This window comes from Chelonia mydas, chromosome 4, assembly GCF_015237465.2.
Source record: "Chelonia mydas isolate rCheMyd1 chromosome 4, rCheMyd1.pri.v2, whole genome shotgun sequence".
Taxonomy (NCBI): Eukaryota; Metazoa; Chordata; order Testudines; family Cheloniidae; genus Chelonia; species Chelonia mydas.
Genome location: NC_057852.1, coordinates 80,795,488 through 80,819,943, shown reverse-complemented (window position 1 = coordinate 80,819,943; position 24,456 = coordinate 80,795,488). Strand labels below are relative to the sequence as shown.

The window sequence follows — 24,456 nt, the reverse complement described above, 5'->3', positions numbered from 1 at the left end:
GAACAAACTAGGAAAAGAAGAATATGCTGGGTATGTGCACCATTCATTTCTCTCCCAGGGAAGAATCAACCCATTGTCAAAGATTTAAATTCCACCTCCACCAATTAGGACGCATAACAGATTTTATGTCTATTTGAAGAAAAGCAAATGCACAGTACCTCCGGATAAAAGGTTTTAAGGATTTTTTCCCCCTAAAGGTGAGCATCCAAGGGCCATGCCACCCTATGCAGCTTTCACACTCAAAATTCAAATTATATTTGAAGTCAATGAGAGTTAGGGGTACATAAGAAATCATAGATTGGTCCTAACTGTAGCAGCAACTTCAAAATGATTTTTTTCATATTATTCTCTTTTTCAATATACCCAGAGTAATTTCAAACAGCCTGTCTCATTAACTATGCTATGCAACTAATCATAGAATCATAGCAGATTAAGGTTGGAAGAGACCTCAGAAGGTCATCTAGTCCAAGGCCCTGCTCAAAGCCGAACCAACCCCAAATAAATCATCCCAGCCAGGACTTTGTCAAGCCAGGCCTTAAAAACCTCTAAGGATGGAGATTCCAACACCTCCCTAGGGAACCCATTCCCTTGCTTCACCACCCTCCTAGTGAAATAGTTTTTCCTAATATTCAACCTAGACCTCCCCCACTGCAACTTGAGACCACTGCTCCTTGTTCTGTCATCTGCCACCACTGAGAACAGCTTAGATACATCATCTCTGGAATCCCCCTTCAGCTACTTGAAGGCTGCTATCAAATCCCCACCACCACCACTCTTCTCTTCTGCAGCCTAAATAAGCCCAGTTCCCTCAGCCTCTCCACATAAGTTATGTGCCCCAGCCCCCTAATCATTTTCATTGCCCTCTGCTGGACTCTCTCCAATTTGTCCACATCCTTTCTGTAGTGGGGGGCCCAAAACTGGATGCAATATTCCAGATGTGGCCTCACCATTGTCGAACAGAGGGGAATAATAACTTCCCTCGATCTGCTGGCAATGCTCCTACTAGTTCAGCCCAATATGCCATTAGCTTTCCTGGCAACAAGGAAATACAGTTGACTCGTATCCAGCTTCTCGTCCACTGTAATCCCCAGGTCTTTTTCTGCAGAACTGCTGCTTAGGCAGTCAGTCTCCAGCCTGTTGCAGAGCATGGGATTATTCCATCCTAAATGCAGGACTCTACACTTGTCCTTGTTGAACCTCATCAGATTTCTTTTGGCCCAATCCTCCAATTTTTCTAGGTCACTCTGAACCCTATCCCTACCCTCCAGCGTATCTACCTATTGAATGGCTACACAAGTGGTGTTGGAGAGAAGGCTTTGGATTCTTTGACCATGGGATGGTATTCCAAGAAGGAGGAGTGCTAGGCAGAGACGGGCTCCACCTAATGAAGAGAGGGAAGAGCATCTTCACAAGCACGCTGGCTAACCTAGTGAGGAAGGCTTTAAACTAGGTACACCGAGGGAAGGAGACCAAAGCCCTGAGGTAAGTGGGGAAGTGGGATACCGGGAGGAAGCACGAGCAGGAGAGAGCAAGAGGGGAGGGCTCCTGCCTCATACTGAGAAAGAGGGACGATCAGCGAGTTATCTTAAATGCCTATACACAAATGCAAGAAGCCTGGGAAACAAGCAGGGAGACCTGGAAGTTCTGGCACAGTCAAGGAATTATGATGTGACTGGAATAACAGAGACTTGGTGGCATAACTCACACGACTGGAGTACTCTCATGGATGGATATAAACTGTTCAGGAGGGACAGGCAGGGCAGAAAAGGTGGGGGAGTTGCACTGTATGTAAGAGAGCAGTATGACCGCTCAGAGCTCAAGTATGAAACTGCAGAAAAACCTGAGAGTCTCCGGATTAAGTTGAGAAGTGTGAGCAACAAGGGTGATGTCGTGGTGGGAGTCTGCTATAGACCACCAGATCAGGGGGATGAGGTGGACGAGGCTTTCTTCGGGTAACTCATGGAAGTTACTAGATCGCAGGTCCTGCTTCTTATGGGAGACTTCAATCACTCCGATATCTGCTGGGAGACCAATAGAGTGGTGCACAGACAATCCAGGAAGTTTCTGGAAAGTGTAGGGGACAATTTCCTGGTGCAAGTGCTGGAGGAACCAACTAGGGGCAGAGCTCTTCTTGACCTGCTGCTCACAAATAGGGAAGAATTAGTAGGGGAAGCAAAAGTGGATAGGAACTTGGGAGGCAGTGACCATGAGATGGTCGAGTTCAGGATCTTGACACAAGGAAGAAAGGAGAGCAGCAGAATACGGACCCTGGACTTCAGAAAAGCAGACTTTGACTCCCTCAGGGAACTAATGGGCAGGATCCTCTGGGAGAATAACATGAGGGGGAAAGGAGTCCAGGAGAGCTGGCTGTATTTTAAATATCAGAGGGGTAGCCGTGTTAGTCTGGATCTGTAAAAGCGGCAATGAGTCCTGTGGCACCCTATAGACTAACAGACGTATTGGAGCATAAGCTTTCGTGGGTGAACACCCACTTCATCTGATGCATGTATTTTAAAGAATCCTTATTGAGGTTACAGGGACAAATCATCCCGATGTGCAGAAAGAATAGTAAATATGACAGGCAATGAGCTTGGCTTAACAGTGAATCCTTGCTGATCTTAAACACAAAAAAGAAGCTTACAAGAAGTGGAAGACTGGATAAATGACCAGGGAGGAGTATAAAAATATTGCTTGGGCATGCAGGAGTGAAATCAGGAAGGCCAGATCATACCTGGAGTTGCAGCTAGCAAGAGATGTTAAGAGTAACAAGAAGGGTTTCTTCAGGTATGTTAGCAACAAAAAGTCAGTCAGCAAAGTGTGGGCCCCTTACTGAATGAGGGAGGCAACCTAGTGACAGAGGATGTGGAAAAAGCTAACGTACTCAGTGCTTTTTTTGCCTCTATCCTCATGAACAAGGTCAGCTCCCAGACTACTGCACTGGGCAGCACAGTATGGGGAGGAGGTGACCAGCCCTCTGTGGAGGAAGAAGTGGTTTGGGACTATTTAGAAAAGCTGGACGAGCACAAATCCATGGGGCCGGATGCGCTGCATCCGAGAGTGCTAAAGGAGTTGGCGGATGTGATTGCAGAGCCATTGGCCATTATCTTTGAAAACTCATGGCGATCGGGGAAGGTCCCGGATTATTGGAAAACGGCTAATGTAGTGCCCATCTTTAAAAAAGGGAAGGAGCAGCATCCGGGGAACTACAGGCCAGTCAGCTTCACCTCAGTCCCTGGAAAAATCATGGAACAGGTCCTCAAGGAATCAATTCTGAAGCACTTAGAGGAAAGGAAAGTGATCAGGAACAGTCAGCATGGATTCACCAAGGGCAAGTCATGCCTGACTAATCTAATTGCCTTCTATGATGAGATAACTGGCTCTGTGGATGAGAGGAAAGCAGTGGACATGTTATTCCTTGACTTTAGCAAAGCTTTTGACACAGTCTCCCACAGTATTCTTGCCAGCAAATTAAAGAAGTATGGGCTGGATGAATGGACTATAAAGTGGATAGAAAGCTGGCTAGATCATCAGGCTCGACAGGTAGTAATCAATGGCTCCATGTCTAGTTGGCAGCCGGTATCAAGCGGAGTGCCCCAAGGGTCGGTCTTGGGGCTGGTTTTGTTCAATATCTTCAATAATGATCCGGAGGATTGCGTGGATTGCACCCTCAGCAAGTTTCCAGATGACACTAAACTGGGAGGAGTGGTAGATATGCTGGAGGGTAGGGATAGGAAACAGAGGGACCTAGACAAATAAGAGGATTGGGCCAAAAGAAATCTGACGAGGTTCAACAAGGACAAGTGTAGAGTCCCATGCACCGCTACAGACTAGGGACCGAATGACTAGGCAGCAGTTCTGCAAAAAGGACCTAGGGGTTACAGTGGATGAGAAGCTGGATATGAGTCAACAGTGTGCCCTTGTTGCCAAGAAGGCCAATGGCATTTTGGGATGTATAAGTAGGGGCACTACCAGCAGATCGAGGGACGTGATTGTTCCCCTCTATTCGACATTAGTGAGGCCTCATCTGTGTCCAGTTTTGAGCCCCACGCTACAAGAAGGACGTGGAAAAATTGGAAAACGTCCAGCGGAGGACAACAAAAATGATTAGGGGACTGGAACACATGACTTATGAGGAGAGGCTGAGCGAACTGGGATTGTTTAGTCTGCAGAAGAGAAGAATGAGGGGGGTTTTGATAGCTGCTTTCAACTACCTGAAATGGGGTTCCAAAAAGAGGATGGATCTAGACTGTTCTCAGTGGTAGCAGATGACAGAATGAGTAGTAATGGTCTCAAGTTGTAGTGGGGGAGGTTTAGGTTGGATAATAGAAAAAAAATTTTCACTAGGAGGGTGGTGAAGTACTGGATGCATTACCTAGGGAGGTGGTGGAATCTCCTTCCTTTGAGGTTTTTAAGGTCAGGTTTGACAAAGCCCTGGCTGGGATGATTTAGCTGGGGATTGGTCCTGCTTTGATCAGGGACGTGATGCTGGCTTCTTCCAGCAGCAGCGCGTGGCCCGCGGCACCACAGAGGTGGCAATCCCACAGGCCAGATCCAAAGCCCTGATGGGCCGAATCCAGCCCGCAGGCCGTAGTTTGTCCACCCCTGCGCTAGATGCTCATGCTCAGTTGGTTATCTACCATGACCCCTGAATCCCTTTCAGCGGCCATGCATTCCAGGACAGAGTCCCCCATTTGGTAAGTGTGACTACATTCTTTGTTCCTACTTGTGACCTTGCCTCCGGCTGTATTAAAATGTATGTTGTTCATATGACCCCACCTTACCAAGCAATACATATCCATCTGCAAAGCTGATCTGTCCTTATTATTTACTATTCCTCCAATTTGTGTGTCATCTGCATATTTTACCAATGATTTCATATTTTCTTACAAATAATTGATAAAGATATTGAATTAATCACTGGAACAATTTACCAAGGGTCATGGTAGATTCTCTATCACTGACAATTTTTAAATCAAGATTGGATGTTTTTCTAAAAATATATGCCCTGAATTATTTTGGGGAAGTTCTTCAGCCAGTGCTGTGCAGGAAGAAGTCAGACTGGATGATCTCAGTGGTCCCTTCTGGGCTTAGAATCTATGAATACCACTGGACCAATAGCTCTGGGACCCCACTAGAAATGCCCCCTGTGGATGGCTTTTTCCTCCATTTACAATTACTTTTTAAGATCACTCAGTTAGCCAATTTTTAATCCACTGAATATGAGCTACACTGGCTCTGTACAGTACTAATTTATTTTTAATGAGAATGTAGATTCAAGTATACTTACTTATTTTAAATACCTAAGAATGAAATTGAGATTTGTAATGATTATTTATTATTTTATTACAGTAGCCCACACTGAGCTCATAGCTTTGGGGTTTAAAAATATTGCATAAAGGGACAAGGCATCAATGACAGGGTAACAATTAAGTCACGTGTTCTGCATCTAGATTATTCATTGAAATCAACTGAAGTGTTTTGCATGGAACAGCCTTGGAGGGGTCACACACCATTCTGGGAAGTCTTAAGGCTTAATCCTGCTAACAGATTCATAAGGCAGATCTTTCTGACCACTTGGAACCAATGGATGGAACCCTTTCTAGAACCAGATACTAAGGCCTCACTTCCTGGACACTACAGTGCTAATAAGCGATGGTCACATAAACACCACCCTATACCGGAAACCTACTGACCGCTATACTTACCTACATGCCTCCAGCTTTCATCCAGACCACACCACATGATCCATTGTCTACAACCAAGCTCTACGGTACAACCGCATTTGCTCCAACCCCTCAGACAGAGACAAACACCTACAAGATCGCTATCAAGCATTCTTACAACTACAATACCCACCTGCTGAAGTGAAGAAACAGGTTGACAGAGCCAGAGGAGTACCCAGAAGTCACCTACTACAGGACAGGCCTAACAAAGAAAATAACAGAACGCCACTAGTCATCACCTTCAGCCCCCAACTAAAACTTCTCCAGCGCATCATCAAGGATCTACAACCTATCCTGAAGGACGACCCATCACTCTCACAAATCTTGGGAGACAGGCCAGTCCTTGCTTACAGACAGTCCCCCAACCTGAAGCAAATACTCACCAGCAACCACACACCACACAACAGAACCACTAACCCAGGAACCTATCCTTGCAACAAAGCCCGTTGCCAATTGTGTCCACATATCTATTCAGGGGACACCATCATAGGGCCTAATCACATCAGCCACACCATCAGAGGCTCGTTCACCTGCACATCTACCAATGTCATATATGCCATCACGTGCCAGCAATGCCCCTCTGCCATGTACATTGGCCAAACCGGACAGTCCCTATGTAAAAGAATAAATGGACACAAATCAGACGTCAAGAATTATAACATTCAAAAATCAGTTGGAGAACACTTCAATCTCTCTGGTCACTCGATTACAGACTTAAATGTGGCAATTCTTCAACAAAAAAACTTCAAAAACAGACTCCAACGAGAGAGTGCTGAATTGGAATTAATTTGCAAACTGGACACCATTAAATTAGGCTTGACTAAAGACTGGGAGTGGATGTGTCATTATACAAAGTAAAACTATTTCCCCATGTTTATTTTCCCCCCCTACTGTTCCTTACATGTTCTTGTCAACTGCTGGAAATGGCCCACCTTGATTATCACTACAAAAGGTTTTTTTTCTCTCCTGCTGGTAATAGCTCACCTTATCTGATCACTCTCATTACAGTGTGCATGGTAACACCCCCATTGTTTCATGTTCTCTGTGTATATAAAATCCCCCTACTGTATTTTCCCCTGCATGCATCTGATAAAGTGAGCTGTAGCTCATGAAAGCTTATGCTGAAATACATTTGTTAGTCTCTAAGGTGCCACAAGTCCTCCTTTTCTTTTTGCAGATACAGACTAACACGGCTGCTACTCTGAAACCTGATCTTATAAAGGTACTCATCACTGAGTTGCCCACTCTGTCTACCCCGGTCACTACACAGTTAGTGTGCTATGCTAGCCAACTAAGTTGCTTTACTGATTGGGAAAATTGGGAGCTACTTAATCACCCCAGTTCAGCTTTTTAAGTAAAATGAAAGAATGGCCTAGCTGTCTCTGAGATCCCCAATGGTATGAGCTCCCTGAGTCAGAAGAAGGATGCTTTTTCCCTTTGAAATTTGGCTGCCTGTTTCCAAGAAGACCATAGTGTTCCTCCTTCCACCCTGCACAGTGCATGGTGCTTTGCAGAGAGATTCAGAACAAGTCCATCTGCATCCAGGGAATTCATGAGCGCTGTCTCCACAGTGGGCAAGAAGCCCAGGAGTCTTCCTTGAAGAATGGCCACCTGACAAGCATAGAGCTGAGCAATGCACTTCAAAGGGAAAAGCACCATTCCTTTTCTTGTTCATTCACTGACCTCATCGGTGACATGCAGACAACCAAGCTTCTTTTAAATTTTCCCTTTACTTAAGAAGCGTTTACACTGCTCCTGAAGTAGGTTTTTGAGTCAAATCTAAACTCTAAAAGAAGCCTATCTGCCTCAAGGCACCAGTGAGGCAAGTCGCTGAGTGTGGGTCAGAAGATTTAAAAGACTTCTTTAAAGTGTTTCTGCTGCATGGTGAGAAGTGGGAGAAACGAAACCAACAAAGGAGATAAAAAACAAGCACCTCTACATATGTACATGCCATCATCCTAAGCGGGGCCCTGGAGGAGTACCATGCAAACTACTGCTAAGCTACTTATCACCTTTTCTTCTGAAAGGATCCCAAAGCACTTAAATTGTATTTCTATAGGAATAATTTAGCCCACCAATGTGAATGCAGCATGTGTTTAGCAACACACAACTTAAAGACATTAAAAATACTGAATCCAGTTGAAACCTGAAGAATAATGTAAGTAGAGTGAGTTGGAATTTTGCCAGGGTGCTGGGGTTATCAGCGCTCCCCATACAAAAAGCGTAATGGGGCTCTTTAATGATCAGAAGCAGTCAGGATCTTTGTTTCACATCTCACCTCCAGCATCACACAGTTCTCCTCTTAAAAAAAAAAAAAAAAAAAAAAAAAAGGTCCTTTAGGCAATATAGCTCTCTGTATCAGCCCAATCTTTTGTCTGACTAAGCCCACTTGTTTTGGGTAACATGCAAGTGTTTCATGTTTGCCTCAGTTGCAGTGTTTATTTTTAGTCTCATTATCAAAAATTTTCTAACTGTGCCATGTCTTCTCTACATTTTTGACAGCATAATCTTTTGGAATTGGCTAGTTCTACTTACATTAAAAAAAGCTGTTTGCGTATTTAGTGAGCTGCTGTCTCTGAGCTCACGCTGTAAATCCACAGCTATCCATTTGCTTCTGTCAAAAAAAAGGGCTTATTATTACAGTAATGGTGATCAGAGTATCCAGGAGGAGGACATAAATGACAGTTCTCAGACTAGTCCGTGGGCTCAGCTGTAGTGCTCTGCATTGGCATATTGCATGCCCCTCCAATCTCTTTCACCTAGAAGGGCAGTGGCTGCAATGGGAGAGCAAGGAACGTCGGTATAATAAGCAAGCAATCCTACAGAACGTAGACAAGAATTCAGAAGTGAATGGGGAGAAAACGCAATCCAAAAAAAAAAAAAAAGTTCTCTTCTATTAGAGTCCCTAAAACGGACACTCATTCCTTCCATTTTTTTTTTTATTTCTATTGTGTGTGAATTCAGTAATTGTGAAGCTACTCAGCTGAAAACACAGAGCACGTCACTCTCTCTCCAGGGTTATCTATAGAAGCTGGTACAGCACAGGCAGCAAATTAGACTGAATGCTGCATCGATCCGGACGTGGTGGAACCACCTCCGGAGGGAAAGAGTAATTCAGTCTCTTATGTTCATCCAAGCATTGGCCTGTCTGCTAAAATTACCAGCAATGGGGACAATTATTAAACATTAAAACCTGAAAGTAGTAATTCATAGCTCTGCTGTGGGACAAGCTGTTGTAATAAATACCCTTTCACAGTGGCAGTTATGTCAGCTTGACACTAATTTGCATACGACTCCATAGCTCTTGTCATCTTAAATGTTATTTATGAAGACTGCACTTTTGTAATTAGCAATTGAAAGTGCAAAATGACATCTGTGTGTTTAAAACAATCTAACCATGTTTACTTAGAAAAAGTCAGTTATCAGGTTTTATTTCTGTGGCAAGATGAGATATTTAAATAACTGTTCCTTTCCAATAATTCCTTTTTTGTTGTTGTTGTTGTTGTTGTTAACCATCTGGAATATCCTGCAATCAACATACTGTGCATTTTATCTGCTATTTAAATAATTCAGTAAACCGTTACTGTCCCAACTAATTAGATCCTTCTAAGTATTCTGGGGCATAATCCAAGCCAAGGACATAATTCAATGTCAGAAGAAAACTAGTCAGAAATGTTACATATTAGATTATGATTTGCCATTCTGCAGCCTAACACCACAAAAAATGATGATCCTCCAAAGCAGTTCAGTCTTAAATTTACAGTGCGTTGTTAGATTTGATTTCAAATATTTCACTGATCAGAAATATGGTCTAGGGGAATGAGCACTGGACTGCGAATCAGTTCCCCAGTTCTAATCACTCCATCAATGACATTCTGTGTCACAATCACTTAATCTTGCTACTTCTATTTACCTACCTTTAAAATGAGAATAATCCTTACCAACCAACCTCAGAGCAATTGTTCAGCGGATTAGTTGCAAACTGCTTTGTAGATGTAAGATGCCATAACAGCAAAATATTGTTAGCTAAGACGCATGGTCACTTCATCCATCACAAAGGTAAGATCATTATTTGTTTTTAATTATCAAAAATACTAGAGAAAATTCTCGAAGTTTAAGAGATCTGATGAAATCTCAGATAGTCTACTTCAAAACAACTCAACGTGCCTATTGTGTTTTTCATCTCTTTTCTCATTCCTTATTAAAGAAGGTATACAAATGAAAGAACAATCTTTGTTCCTTAAGAGTGCACCAGTTTCTACACATGCTTGGTCTCTACCTTACTAAATGATAATAGTTAGCTCTTCTGTGGCGTAGTGTTTCTATCTATAGATTACAAAGATTTACATTTTACAGATGGGGAAGCGGAGGCAAAGAGGGTGAAGTCACTTGTTTAGGGTCACTGAGTAAGTCACTGGCACAGTTGGAACTAGAACCCAAAGGGCTCGGTTCCCAGTTCAGGCCCATCTATCCACTGGACCATGTTACCTCCCTAAATTGTAATTCCTTCATGGTACAATAATTTCTACAGCAAGTCAGTCATGATGCCATAGAAAATTAGGACTTCAAGCAAAAAAAAGAACCACTGACAGTTTAAATCTTAAGAAGCAGATTGCATGAAAACACACAAGTGAATAAAGAATAAGGTAAGAAATACTGACGAATGATATTCAGTTTTTTCATAAGGCATCAGTAAAGGAGCTCTTTAAAAAAGTCAAAGGTGAACAAAAATATCAATATTTTAATCATCATTCATCACAATAAATGACAAGGAAGTAGATTTTATGACTGAGCTAAATGTTCAGGATTATTTTGCAGGACTGGACTACAACATACATACAATTCAAGACCTATACTGCTGAGAATCCCTATGTTCGCACTACACTATCCTTCCGTTTTGAAGAGACAGGATATTGAACCCTGCTTTGAAATGTTCCGTGAGGGATTCCTGTATGTTTCAGTATCACTGTTGCTCACTATCAACCCTGATTAGAGGATAGACGGAAGTTACTCTGGCACACATACAAGTTTGGGTCACGTGCACAGCCTCAAACCAACTTACGTTGAGTAGATCTAATCTTAGAACTATCGGCCTCAACAGTGACCCTTTAAGCCTTTTTAACTCTGAAGCAGCTTCAAGGTTGAGGAGAAAACTAAGCAGCAACCTTTATCTCTGCTTGAAGACAACGGTTAAAGCAAAGTACACAGAACTTTTTGTCCCTCGCAATTCTGAACAATCCAAGACCTGGTGATTATATAGTAGGTGAGACAAATGTGAAATCATTATTTTATTGTGAACTGTTAATCCAACGTGCCCATGGCGTGCCCAGTGCTATTTGTAGGGCTCTGTACTACAAATTAAATGCAACAGTACTTAAAAACAAAAAACAAAAAAAACTAGAAACCTTTAACATTCTCTGAAGTTTGTATATCGACCTACAAGTAAAATGCATGTGTTTTATGACCAGCCTTGCTTTTGCTGTCAGAGAAGTGAGCATAATTTTGGATCTTCGTCTTTTTCATTCCTTTAATCTACAACACAAGTACTACTACACAATAGACCATGGTTTCCCCACATACACACTGACCTATTCATGAAACAATGAAGTATAGCTAGTAGCTGTTTCCTGATCTATAGCAGACTTTGTGCTTTAGAGAAGAGTGCTACCAGAGGAGAGTTTAGTGAACAGAAATCTAGTTGCTATGAGGGTTTTCTGACAGAAGGATGGTATTTATAGTCTGGTAAGATGTCTTCTGTTTTGATACCTTCCCTTTTTTGGGAAACAGAAAAATAGAAAGTGAATGATACTGGAAAGATACCCCCATGATGCAAGTTAATAATCATGACATGATCCCACGTAAAGGATATTGTTTGTACCTTGATTACAATAATGCATTGTTTAAAAAAGCAAATCATCAATACCTTAAAAACCTTTGGCTTTGTGGCAATAGATAGACCCACTATATTGACTAGCAATCAAGGATTACTGAGCATTTACCATTTAAGGAGCTCTGGCTATTTTCCCTACCATTTACTCTGGGAAGAAATCCAAGCAAAACACATACTTTCAGACTAACACATTACTTATCTGCCGTGATCTTTTTTACTTTAGCATATACAAGAGGCAATGAGGGAGGGAAAGGGATAAGAGTTTTAAGCCCTTTTCCTTTATACCATCCTTACAGGTTATCCAGATATAAAGATAACTTGTGACAAATAGCATGAGGAAAAGACGCTGGAGTATCAGAAATCACAATCAAAGTGTGGTCACTTACAACAAAGAATCAATGTATATACCTTGTCTGTGGTGGAGGCAAGCGAATTTTTTCTCTTCCACTACAATTTCCACTCAGCCATGATCAGCAGAACAGTTGTGCAGTCAGGTTGTCTTTGCCTGAGAGCAAACTCAAATGGTTTCTGGCTGCAAGGAGTTTTTCATCCATTTTGTAGTTTGATTGAAATCAAGACTGCAAGTGCTCCATGGACCACTGGTGGTTCACAGAACACAGTTTGGGAATCAATCAGCTAAAGACTCTGTACAACACTCCTTCTAGATAAGACAATGTAATTACTGTGCAGAGTGCAGCTTACAGATGATGTAAATCATTTCTTCAATGAATACTAGACAACAGGAACTTGATCAGACTACTGCATTGCTGTGCAGGTGTGATTTTTTTAGAAAAAGGATAAAGATCTTAAATAGATTATAAAGCGTACATTATATTCTACCTTAATTCAAAGGTCATACTTTTCTGGAACCAAATATCATAAGCAATATAGCAGAAGGGTCAGTGTGATGTTTCATTCCATATTCTTTATGAAAATATGCTTATGATATAAATATGACATAACTGAGATGTACTGTATGCAAGATGGGTCTTGTAAGGTATCATTGGAAAGGTTATGATTTACTGAGTGTGATTATTCAATTTGTATGCCTGTATCATTTCTGTATCTGAAGTTAGGAATATTGACTATATATATCTCTATTTCAACTATGCTACTTTGGATGATGCCCCTGCTAACACTTCAGGTACAACAATGGAAAAGCCAGACAGGGCTCATGGCCCATCAGTGAGGACAATGGACTGTGAAAAGGCTTGGCCTTCCTGCGGATGCTCCATACTGCCAGTGACTCCTAGACGTTGTGATACTACCGAGTCATGTGGTCTTGTCACTGGATACTAAACATTACCTGGGACTTCTTGTAACTTTCCACTGAAGAGAAGGGGGGTCAAGTTTGGGAAACACAGGATTCCCGCCTTATATAAATCCTATTTAAGGGTGGGGAGGAAGGCAAACGAGCCTCCTCTCCATGGCTGTCTGCCCAAGAAGAAAGACTGCTAAACCCACCTGAACAGAAGGCAAGGGGGAGTCTAGACTGAGACAGGGGTCTAGTCTGAAAAGGAATATAACTGGAACTCTGAACCACAGAAACATTGCAAAGTGCCTGCAACAATATCTAGGGTGAGAAATACTATTTGTAACCAATTTCTTTGGTGACACTAGCTGTGTGCACGTTTGATTTTATTTGCTTAGTAATCTGCTTTGTTCTGTTTGTTACCCCTTTTACCACTTAAAATCTGCCTTTTATAATTAATAAAATTTGTTTGGTTTAATAATAAACCCAGTTTCTGTAATTTCTAACTGGGGGGACAAGAAGCATGCACACCTCTCTCCACATTGAGGGAGGGGGTGAATTTAATAAAACCTTTGGGTTTGTATCCCTTAAAAGGAGCAAGCATCAGAGTGTTGGAGCAAGTCCCTTAAGCTGAGTCTTCCCAGAGCTGATCTGCAGCGGTGTGTGGCCCTGGCCTGTGTGTGTGTTAGAGGAGGCTTTAATAGCCTGGCTCAGCAAGACAGGTAAAAGGGAGCCCATACTGGCAGAACAGGTAGACTCAGTGGTATCTCAGCACATCAGGTGGATTCCCAAGGGGTCCAACCCGTCAAAGTCAGTATTCCAGCTAACTACAAAAGACTGATTTAGCCAACATCTAGTTAAAAACACACCCGTTTACTTTCAAATTCAGGGCCTAGCCAGAGCAATCAGATTCAGGTCCATGCAGTAAGATGTTTGTATATTGACCTACAAGTAAAATGCAGCTGTTTTATAACCAACATTGCTTTTGCTGTGAAAGAACTGAGCATAATTTTTTCTCTTAGCTTTTTCATGCCTTTAATCTATAATATGAGAACAGGAACCCTGACTTCACTTCCAAACTAATTCTATAACTGAAGTATTTATTAAAATGAGGACATTTACTGGAAATATGACACCTCTATCCCACCAAAGAGGAAGGTTGTGTGGCAGTGACAAAAGTATAATTCTAAGCTATTAGTCAACTCACTCTTCATTTAAATAGTACAACATACTCCTCAAGTCCATTAGTCTAGTTCAAGCATCTACAACACACTTCAATATTACCCCAAATACAGCAATAAATGTCTGTTCTTGAAATACTGTAATAGGAAAAAAGCAAACGTGGTGTTTCATATACATTTATTGGCTATTCTTTAAACAATGTAGTACCTTAAAAGGCTACTGGAATGACCAGCCTCTCTCTCTCTCTCTTTTTTTTTTTTTTTAAAAGAAAGGTGCGGGTCACAGGGAGAAATAAGCCAATATTAATTCATTTTGTTAAACAAAAACAAAATAAAGAGAAGCTCTGCCACATGCTGGATATTTCTACCTATGTCCTCAGCAGGGGCTGGGCCAATATCTGGGGCAGTGCTGGCTACTTGTAAATAAAGTTTGAACTGCTGCTATTGCTAAGATGGAGAGAGCACACAGGGAAGCACTGCCAATAAAAGTGGGCTCCCTCCCAGAGCAGAGCTATGCAGTCTAACCCCACCAGTGGGCGTCTGATCTACAACCAAGGATTCTATGCTGTGCTTCTCTTCTGCCCAGCTTTGGGGGGGCGGAGGGGGGAATTGTTGGGCCTTGTCCTTTCGGAATATCGAAGGCTTAGAGATGGGCAGTTCTAGTTCAGCTCTGGTACTGCTGCTGCCCCCACCAACATGGCAAATACCTATGATTGACAGTGGCTTTACTCCTGGGAGTAGAGTCATTAATTTAAAATGAGAATGCTCACATTCACCATTGTTTGCAGGAGCTGACCCACAGTTAACAATACCCAGCTGTGGGTAGGGCACCCCCTTAGAAGAGGTAGAAGTGATTTGTGGGCCTGTAAAACAGGTTACATTAACAACAGGATCTCTCTGCTTCTGAAATAGATCAAGACTGGCCTACCACTTCCTATGACAGATGCTTTTCTATAAACATATTTTAAACAGGAAGGAAAAAGAAAACAAACCCTTTTCCTCTCAGACTTTAGCTTTTTACTTTTCTACACTTACTATAAAATGGTATATTGCCATCTTCAGTAAAAATTATTTTCCAGCAATGGAATTTTTTTCTGATCCTCAACCAAGTTACAATTATTACAACGATTTAATGAACTTAAAAAGACACCTGCATAAAGACTAACAGTTCTCTCTCTCTTACTTACATTAAAAAAAATGTAGTATTTTATTTTTAACTGCAATATTCCAATTACTGATCTTAGTCCAAAGGGCACAGAAAGTAGAGTACATAAATTATTAGCCCTATTATACTTTATTATCTAAGATAATAAACTGGAACTTTCATTTTTGTAGCTGTTGGACAACATATTTCCAATGTTTCCAACATAATGCAACAACATATTTCCAAGACCTACTGTACAAAGATGTTGAGATTTCTGATTTAGTCTTATTGAACCTCTTCCATAGTGGTTGCCCTTGAAAAATGCCAGTTGCCTTAGACAACTAAGAAAAGGAGGACTTGTGGCACCTTAGAGACTAACCAATTTATTTGAGCATAGCTTTCGTAAGCTACAGCTCACTTCATCGGACGCATCGTGAGTTGTAGCTCACGAAAGCTTATGCTCAAATAAATTGGGTAGTCTCTAAGGTGCCACAAGTACTCCTTTCCTTTTTGCGAATACAGACTAACACGGCTGCTACTCTGAAATTAGACAACTAAAATATTCAAGGTATTTCCTATAATAAATATAGGGAAGACCAAGGAATATTGCAGATATGGAGGTAATCTTATAAAGACCACCACTGTAAGTGTGTCTCAGTCTGCTATATAGGGCAAGTCTCAAAATTTAGCAATCTCGTGAGCTGAAGAACCCGTTATGAAGTTCTATATACAGACAATACCAGCACCATGTATTTAACACATTACGATGTATTTTGCAAGGTAACTATTACCATAATTTCCCAACACTGAAACGAATATAACATGAAACAATTGCACTAACACGTTTCCCTTGGATAATACTCATTCATAATTAAAAGTGATGTATAAAGTGATCAAACACTAACACCTGGAAAATTTTCATTCTAGCCTTATACACACTGTGTAATACTTACCTTCTGGCTCTGAAGGCCATCACCCTCATCAGAGATACCATCCTCCTGCTGGTCATAAGCCGGACCTCCTAGAAGCCTTATTCTCTTCTCACACTGCTTCTTTGCCACAGTCAGCTGATTAATGTACCTTTTCACATTGCGGGCCCTCAAGAGGTCAGCTTTCATTGCAGCAGTTTCTTTACCTTTAGTATCTATGATAAACAGCAGAGAAGTAAGAAGTTATCTTTCACAACAGAAAACTTCAGATTACAAGTTTCTGAAGTGTTTGTCATTCAACATGTAACTGGATTTTGAAGTAAAAATGCTTCCAAAACAGACTGGTGGCTAATAGAGTATGTTCTGGGATATCTCCACTAACATAGCAAGTGTACATATAAAATAGTTAAGAGAAAAATCAGGCAAATATACAAAGTATTTAAACACAACTCCACATATCTGTCATCTGACCTCATCCAGCACTGTATCCCTGTTATTCCAGTATCTACTTAAGAGACGGACTTGCCGGCTGAAACCCACTCAAAACAAAGTCCTTTAAGACTATACCGAGACTGGAAAATATGTTGCTAAATTTGCGATGACATGGGAAAAATATTTTAAAAATTCAACAGAATGAGGCCTGTGCATAAAACATAGGCATTCAGAGTGCTACAAGTTTCCACACTTCCTCATTGCACCTTCTCCGTAGTTTTTAAAATGCCTAGTTAAAAACACAGATAAAAACCAGCACGGAAAATTATTCCTGTACTATGCCTGAATGTGAACAACTCCTGCAAATCCATTCTGTTTCTTAAAAGGTACAATGCTGTCGCTCAATCACAAAACTTCTTGTACTTGTGCAGGCATGTAACATGAGCTCTGCAGCAAGCTACATGGACAATTCAGGTTGTACACAACTCAGGATTAAGCCAGTATTCAGGGATGAATGGTCCGTTCTTTATTCATTTGGCCATGTTTTTATAATGTGGGAATACTAGAAAATCCAGTTATAGAGATGAATATAGTGTTTTATTTTTTAAAAAACAGTTGCCTCAAAGAAATAACCACATGGAAAGAAGTATACATGCAAGTGTGCTACAGGGAAAGCCCGTATGAATGATTTTAAACTCACATTTTCAATTAGGTTTCAAATACATTAAAGATTCATCTTACGATCGGAGTATTATTTTTGTCTACTTTAAAAAAAAAACAAAGACTTCCACCTACCTTCATTATATAATAATATTTACATATACACATAGTGATGGTGGATGGGAGGCTTTCTGGGTTAACCAAACATATACACACACAAAAATACATATATATATATACATATATATATCTCCAGGTTTCAGAGTAGCAGCCATGTTAGTCTGTATTCGCAAAAAGAAAAGGAGTACTTGTGGCACCTTAGAGACTAACAAATTTATTTGAGCACAAGCTTTCGTGAGCTTAATGAAGTGAGCTGTTGCTCATGAAAGCTTATGCTCAAATAAATTTGTTAGTCTCTAAGGTGCCACAAGTACTCCTTTTCTTTTTACATATATATATGTGTGTGTGACATAGAGACAGGCAGCCATAGATCTGGAGCTGCTCTATCATAATTTGTCTGAATATTATCTGTTGCCTGGTTATTGGGGAGTTTTCTATATGACTGTGTTGGTTTAATCTCAGCAAGAGTTTGTCTGGAAAAAAAATAGGCAGGCAGGAAGGAAAAGAATAGCTCAAGACAGCCATCTCTCAAACACTTAGTAGTTGTTAATGAACAGCAAGAGAACTATTAGCTTTTGATAATTTTACCTCCACCTCAAGCCACCCTACAAAGCTGATTTTGACCAGGATAGGAAGAGGCCAAGGAACATATAACTGTAATGGAACTTAAAAGGCCACTGTCTCAAGAAATCAATTATTTCGGGGAACCTGACAGAGACACAGGGACCCACTGTCTAGGTCACCATCACAGAATGGTAGTGCGCAAGGTCAGATTGACCTGCCTGTAGACTGTTTTGAAATCCTTTTTTCTGCAATATTTTGTTCCTACTGCTAAGATAAATAATCTTTGGCTTTAAGAAGGCTGTCTGATCATAGTATACCACTGGCCACAGACTCCCAAAGGGAAGAAATGCACATGTCCAAACTCAGTAGGACCTGCTGGGTAAAAATGCTGGATACCAAGGACCGTAGCCCAGAGCTTGGTCTACGAGTGGGAGAATTGTGCAATTCCACCGTAGGATAGGTGAACACATTAGGCCAAATGCATGAGAGGGTGCACCAGAGAGACCACAAAGGGGTAGCTAGCCATGTAACTGTGGGTATGTGAAAGCAAGAACACGCATGCACGCACACAGAGGGAGAGCATTAATAAAAGGGAGGGAGGGTGAGAGAATGAGCGAGAGAGCAAACACCCGTGCACATGGAGGGAGAGCATTAATAAAAGGGGTGGCAGGAAGCCTTTTAGTTTAATAATTGGTGTTGTTTTGGTGTTTGACACGAAACATTTGGGCTGCAATCATTCAAATGGTCATTATCAGAATGTTTTTGTTTTATCTTATGGCTTGCAGTGTGAATGACAAGTGATAGATTTTAAATTCTGCACCTCCCAATACCTGTCAAAACTCTTTGTTCATTGTACTTTTTGCAATTTGGGTAGGGGGGCATATTGTACCTCTAGTCTTTTTCCCCCCTCTCCTCCACTTCTCCCTTTCACATATGCAGCAACTTTTAACCAGCAGAGTGAAACAATAAATTAAATGCTCTGTTGACTCATAGATAAGACTGCACACCGTGGAGACAGATGGCTCATTTTTGATAGTGAACTCATTTTGTCTTCTGCTTGAATGAGTATCATCACTATAATTGACTATTTACATGGCTTCATGGATTTGCCTGACACTTGATAACACAAAGTCCTTATATTCCAAGGCAGTGTTTCCCAAACTTGGGACGCCGCTTCTTCAGGGAAAGCCCCTGGCGTGCCGGCCCGGTTTGTTTACCTGTCGCGTCCGCAGGTTCGGCCGATCGTGGCTGCCACTGACTGCTCCAGGCCAATGGGGGCTACGGGAAGCGCTGGCCAGTACGCTCCTCGGCCCGTACTGCTTCCCACAGCCCCCATTAGCCAGGAGCGGCGAACCGTGGCCAGTGGGAGCCGCGATCAGTCAAGCCTGCGGACACGGCGGGTAAACAAACCAGCCCGGCCCGCCAGAGGCTTTCCCTGAACAAGCGGCGTCCCACGTTTGGGAAACAGTGCTCTAATGTATATAGGTCATACACAGAGTAAAGGCATAAACAGGCAAAGGAGGAGGAAATAGTGGGGTGAGAAAATGGGAAAGTTCTTGCAGCAATAGCTGTGTTTATATTTTGTGTATGGGTTACAGACAAAGGAATTCAGAGGCTGCATTCATCTTGAGTGGTCTTAGGTTAACTTCCTGGGATGTTCCGTTTCATAATACAGTATTAGCATGGTTGGTAGACAGACTGTCAATGGAGAGTGACAGAATGAAGAGGAGTGGCAGAAAAGTGGTGGAAAGCAGTTTTGCAGAAGGATTTGAAGAATAAGGTGAATCAGGTGTAAGCCATGGAGAGGCCGAGTGGTGTCCTGAATGGGAAGTGACAAAACAGAGGTGTAAGTAAGTAGTATGAGAGATTCAGAAGGAACAGAAGAACAGTTATGGGATAGGGAAGCTCATGTACTCTAAGGTACAAATTCCTCTTATCTATATGGATATCTACCATTTTTAAAGAAGAGGTAGGAAACAGGAAAAAAAAGAAAAAATGTGTCTGAAATAATTACTAATGCAGACAGTTTGCATGGATGATATAACTAATATGTACAGGTGCAGATTTGCCTGAGATACTCTGTTCTGTCTGTATGCGAATGGTGGAAACCAGTCCAAAGAAACAGACATTAAAATGGATACAGATGGCAAAACCCAAGTAGGCTACAGTAAGATACGAAGCCATTATCACCACATGCTGGTGGCTTGTGCTTCTTCTCTTCTGCCCTATCATTTAGGGGCAACTGGCGGAGATCTTGATCTTGTGGGGTTCTCTGGGGACAATTCAGAGAGAACCTAGTACTCAAAAATTCATGCTGCAGTCTAGAAAAAGGGAGACTTCCCCTTTCAAAAGTTTAAAATCCAGGAAGTGAGAGTCCCATATTACAAAATGGCAGTTACCTCCCCCAGAAAACATATATAGTTGAACATAAAGGAAACAACTTAAAATTTGCCGATAATCAGGTGAAAGGTCAATGACCACATGGGGACGTCACCTGGGGAAAACAGGTCAAGGAGAGAAAAACATGTTTGTTTCAAGTACTCCTCTTGAAAGATTTTTGCCCCATCCCTGCCCCTAACAGCATACAATGCGTGTTAAAGTGAAAGGAATTGAAAGTTTTTTATTTTAAAAAATATGGGTGAATGTTGTCAATTCTACAGGATTACAAGTGTGCCGTGTTTCTACATGCAAAGGGTGGGGGAGCAGAAACTAGAAGTAAAAGAAGTGGAGCTGGCTGGAAAATTTTCAAAGTACTTTTTCATCAGACTTTGCAAGACATTTAGATTTTAATGAATTGGCAGAGTCCTTTTGATTTCAATGAAGCCATTTCAGAACTAAGCAAAATAAAAACAACATATTTTATTTAATTTAGACTTTCCTGTTTCATTTTAACTTGATGCTGGAAAATTCCATTTCAGTGCAGTGTGTTGGTCACACTTGGCACATGTTCTTTCACTCAATGAATGCGTATCGGTTCAGTTTATCTACATGAACTCACAAGATTGTTAAAAATGACTGACTGACTCCAGAGGGGTTTCTTTTGAAAAGTGACAAAGGTCTGTTGATCAGGAACACCCCACGCACACCCCAAGTAGGAAAAGGAGGAGATGCTAAACAAAGCACAGCTGTTGTGTTGTTGGTACCAGTATTATAACACATGGAGACGTGTACTATGTGCTACAGGGAGCCAGGACTGTGCAGTAGTAGTAAGGGAAGTGGCGTTATAGGCCCTGGCACCCATGTAACAAAGAAACAGTTATTATATTACCTGATTAACTGTTAGAACAACACAAACAACTATTTTGGGGACTGAAGGCATTGGGAGGAGGTATATATAAACCAAACTTTAAGAAAAGGAGATTGGCTGGGACGCCTCCTCTTCCCTGGGTGGAACCAGGGGAAGATCGTTCAGCCAGACCAGCCATGGGAACCAGCTGGGCTGTAGCATCAGCCCACCACTTCAGGAACCTCTTCCGCTGTTCCTGAAACTGTTCCTGTGGAGGTGCTCCTGGGTCTCCGTTTTCCCGAACTCTGACCACCTACTGCCACAGTACCCCAGTGTGAGCCTGCAGCTCACTCCCGCCCCACTGAGAGAGAAGCTCACTCACCTGCTCCCTCCCAGCTTGCAGCCACAGCCACAGGCGGTACCACACCTCCAGGAAAAGACCTAGACGAGGCTCTGGCAGCTGTACCTGGGCACACAAGGAGGCCGAATCTGGGGAATCAGCCCAATGTTGGGGTAGCAGTATAGGGCTGGCAATTCGGGGACAGGGCCCTCAAGGCACTCCCCACCACCTCTGGTTGTTGCCTTCTTCAGGCGGACCACAGGGCACTGATCCCAGACTGCCTCCCCTGTGAGGTGCCAGGGTCCCCTGCCCTACCACAGAAAAGTGCTCCCATACACTACTCCAGGCACTGCTGCCATTCCAATGAGGCACTTCCTCCTCTACCTCCTCCTTCCCTCTCTCCCACCTGACCCTCCCCACTCTTCTCACACATCCTAGGCAAAAAAAAAAAAAAAATTATTCTTAAAGTCAGTCAGTCCTACCATTAACATTTCCAACAGCGGAAACATTAAAAGAAGTTGCCACTAGGGAACTTTTAGTTCATACCAGCAGGGTTTATGTGGACCAGTTAGTGGGCAACATGGGAGTGCACTTCAGAAATCACACTCCTGTAGCGTGCAGGGATGCTCCGTGCTGATGTGCCCAAAGTCAAATACCTTACAGAAGTCCAAGTCTACTATGTCAGCAAATAGAAGACTTTACTCCCACCCTTCCTGTTATTTCCTTACGTGTTCTCCCTTACTTACAATATTAGATGCTCCACTTATTGTTCTAAAATCTGGACAATTAATATCACAGCAATGGATGCAATATAAAGACCTAGATAAAGACAAATAAAATTAGATATGTAGTTCTTACAAAAAGATTAACTAAATTGTATTCTACTGTTTAATGAATATCTGCTCCTTTTGATAGAAACAGCATAAAGGAAAAGTGTGTCTGTATTTAACTGCTAGATTATATTGCCAAAAAAAAAAATCTTGCTTTTCACAACACTGCTTTGTGAAACTAGTGGATTTGTTACTGACACCACCAGCTGCAGCTGCTGCGGTATTAACCAACTGGCTAATATGGAAGTTTCATATACACACAGCACTGTATGTATTTTTTGCAAGACCCCTCGAGTTGAGCACACACAGTACTTACTTAATGCCATGCTGAAATATATAAGTGGCAAAAAACTAATTAACATTTTAAGATGAAGGTAAACAGTGACTAACCCTCACTGCAGCATTTACTGATCATCATAAACCTCTGTAAACTTTTTGAGACTGAACTTCACATTTTTAAAGCCTGCCTGGGCCTAGAAAAGTATTTGCTCAATTCTGAAAATGCCAATTGACCTCAAGTTGGAAAGTACAGTAAACAGGGTTCTTTCACAAGCCCATGACAAAACAGCTAAAATAAAGGTAAAACTAATTCTTTTGAGCTTAAGGAAGAGAATGAGTAATAGAACTCCAGTGAAAACACAGAGAGAGGTTCTGTAGAGGAAAAAACTTAGGCTAATATTAGTTTTGTTGTTTAAGTGAGCAATAAAGGCAAACTTCTGGAAGGGAGTGAGTTTGCACTATTCTCCAATGAGCTTCCAACTTGCATATCCTGTTTGGAGCAGGGTGGGAACTCCTCATCTCCAAAGTTATGTCAGCATGTGCCCAATGACAGGCATCTGTCCAACTGAACAGTAGAAAAGCAAGCTCTATTACCACCACTAGCATGTTTGGAAGATCTCAGGAAGAAAGAGAAGATTCAGTGAAACTGCTTTTGGAAATGTGCAATGTGCAAAAGTGCATAACAATGGTTATGTCTAGGTCAGATGCACTATAACCCAAACCCTGATCTGCAGGAACTATTCTCTCTCTATGTACAGAATTGAAAGTAGTACCCATGCTAGCACAACCATAGTTCTCTGAGCACAGCCTATCACCAATACAAAAACAAAGAGGGGAGTTCGTGCTTGAGTTTTGTTAGAATTAAAATCCAATAGTGTCTATGCTGTGCTGAAGAGGTAAAGTGCTAGGTGAGAACTGATATTATTACATCCTGACCTACTGGCTAGCAAAAAAAATAAGCGTACATACTTCAAGTCAGACTGAAGACTAAGCTTCAGGGTAAATGATGTCTAAAATATGTTTTTATAGCTGGCTGTTTAAATATTCTCCCCACAAACAGTCCTGTTGCAACAGTTCTGCTTCTACATTAGTCTTTAGCTCTGCCTATAAATACAAATATCTTTATACTTGGTGGGAATGCTCACCCTGAGAAACCTTCTAGTTCTGCAACAAGGATTTCTTGGGGAGAGTTCCTTTTCAGGCCACACTTTCTCACTCCCTGCTGGGAAGGGAGTGATTTTGTTAACTGTGATGCCCTTTGGACAATTAAAATGCAGTGTTTGAAAAACTCTGAAGAGAGTGTTTTTTCCAATCCTCCTAGGATAGATGTTTCTGCTCATGCTAGAGTCATGTGGAAGGTAGGGAACTGAAAATTGGTGGGTGATGCTACAAGCCTTGCTGGGCTGCTGGCAAAAACTGTAAGTAGAGATCCAGTAATTGTAAGCTATTTGGAACAAGGACTGTATCTTCATATTGGTTGGTACACCACCTAGCAAAAGGGTCCTGGTTTGGGCCTCTTTGGGCTAATGTAATACAATAATAATAATTAATAACAAAAGAAACAAAAATGCTGAACCCGCAGAGTAAAAGAGTTGTACTTTTCTAAAAACACATTTTTAGATTATGAACCACCCATCACATTATTAACAGAAATCAGCTGAAAAGTTTACTATTTGCAATTTTACTCTATCCTTACTTTCTGAATCTCTCTTTTATTTGGACAATGAAAATATATACAGTTTTATTTTTGTCTCTTGCCAGTTTCTAGTCAATTTCACTTTCTGGTTCACTCCCACCCACATAATGCTACAATGCCTATGTCCTGACCTACACAAGGAGCTGAGGTCGAATTTAGCAGCGTTAAATCGATTTAACCCTGCACCTGT

The 24,456-nt window shown here is 41.6% G+C and overlaps 1 protein-coding gene across 5 annotated transcripts in view; it reads right to left on the bottom strand.

Moving 5' to 3' along the window:
- The window catches only part of SNX25 (sorting nexin 25), a 159,473-nt gene that overhangs the window by 51,805 nt on the left and 83,212 nt on the right, over window positions 1-24,456 (bottom strand). For all 5 annotated transcript variants that reach the window (XM_043546086.1, XM_043546085.1, XM_043546084.1 and 2 more), the window contains one exon: window positions 16,144-16,334. In XM_043546086.1, the coding sequence (XP_043402021.1) occupies window positions 16,144-16,334 (191 nt within the window). The remainder of the gene's footprint in view (window positions 1-16,143; window positions 16,335-24,456) is intronic.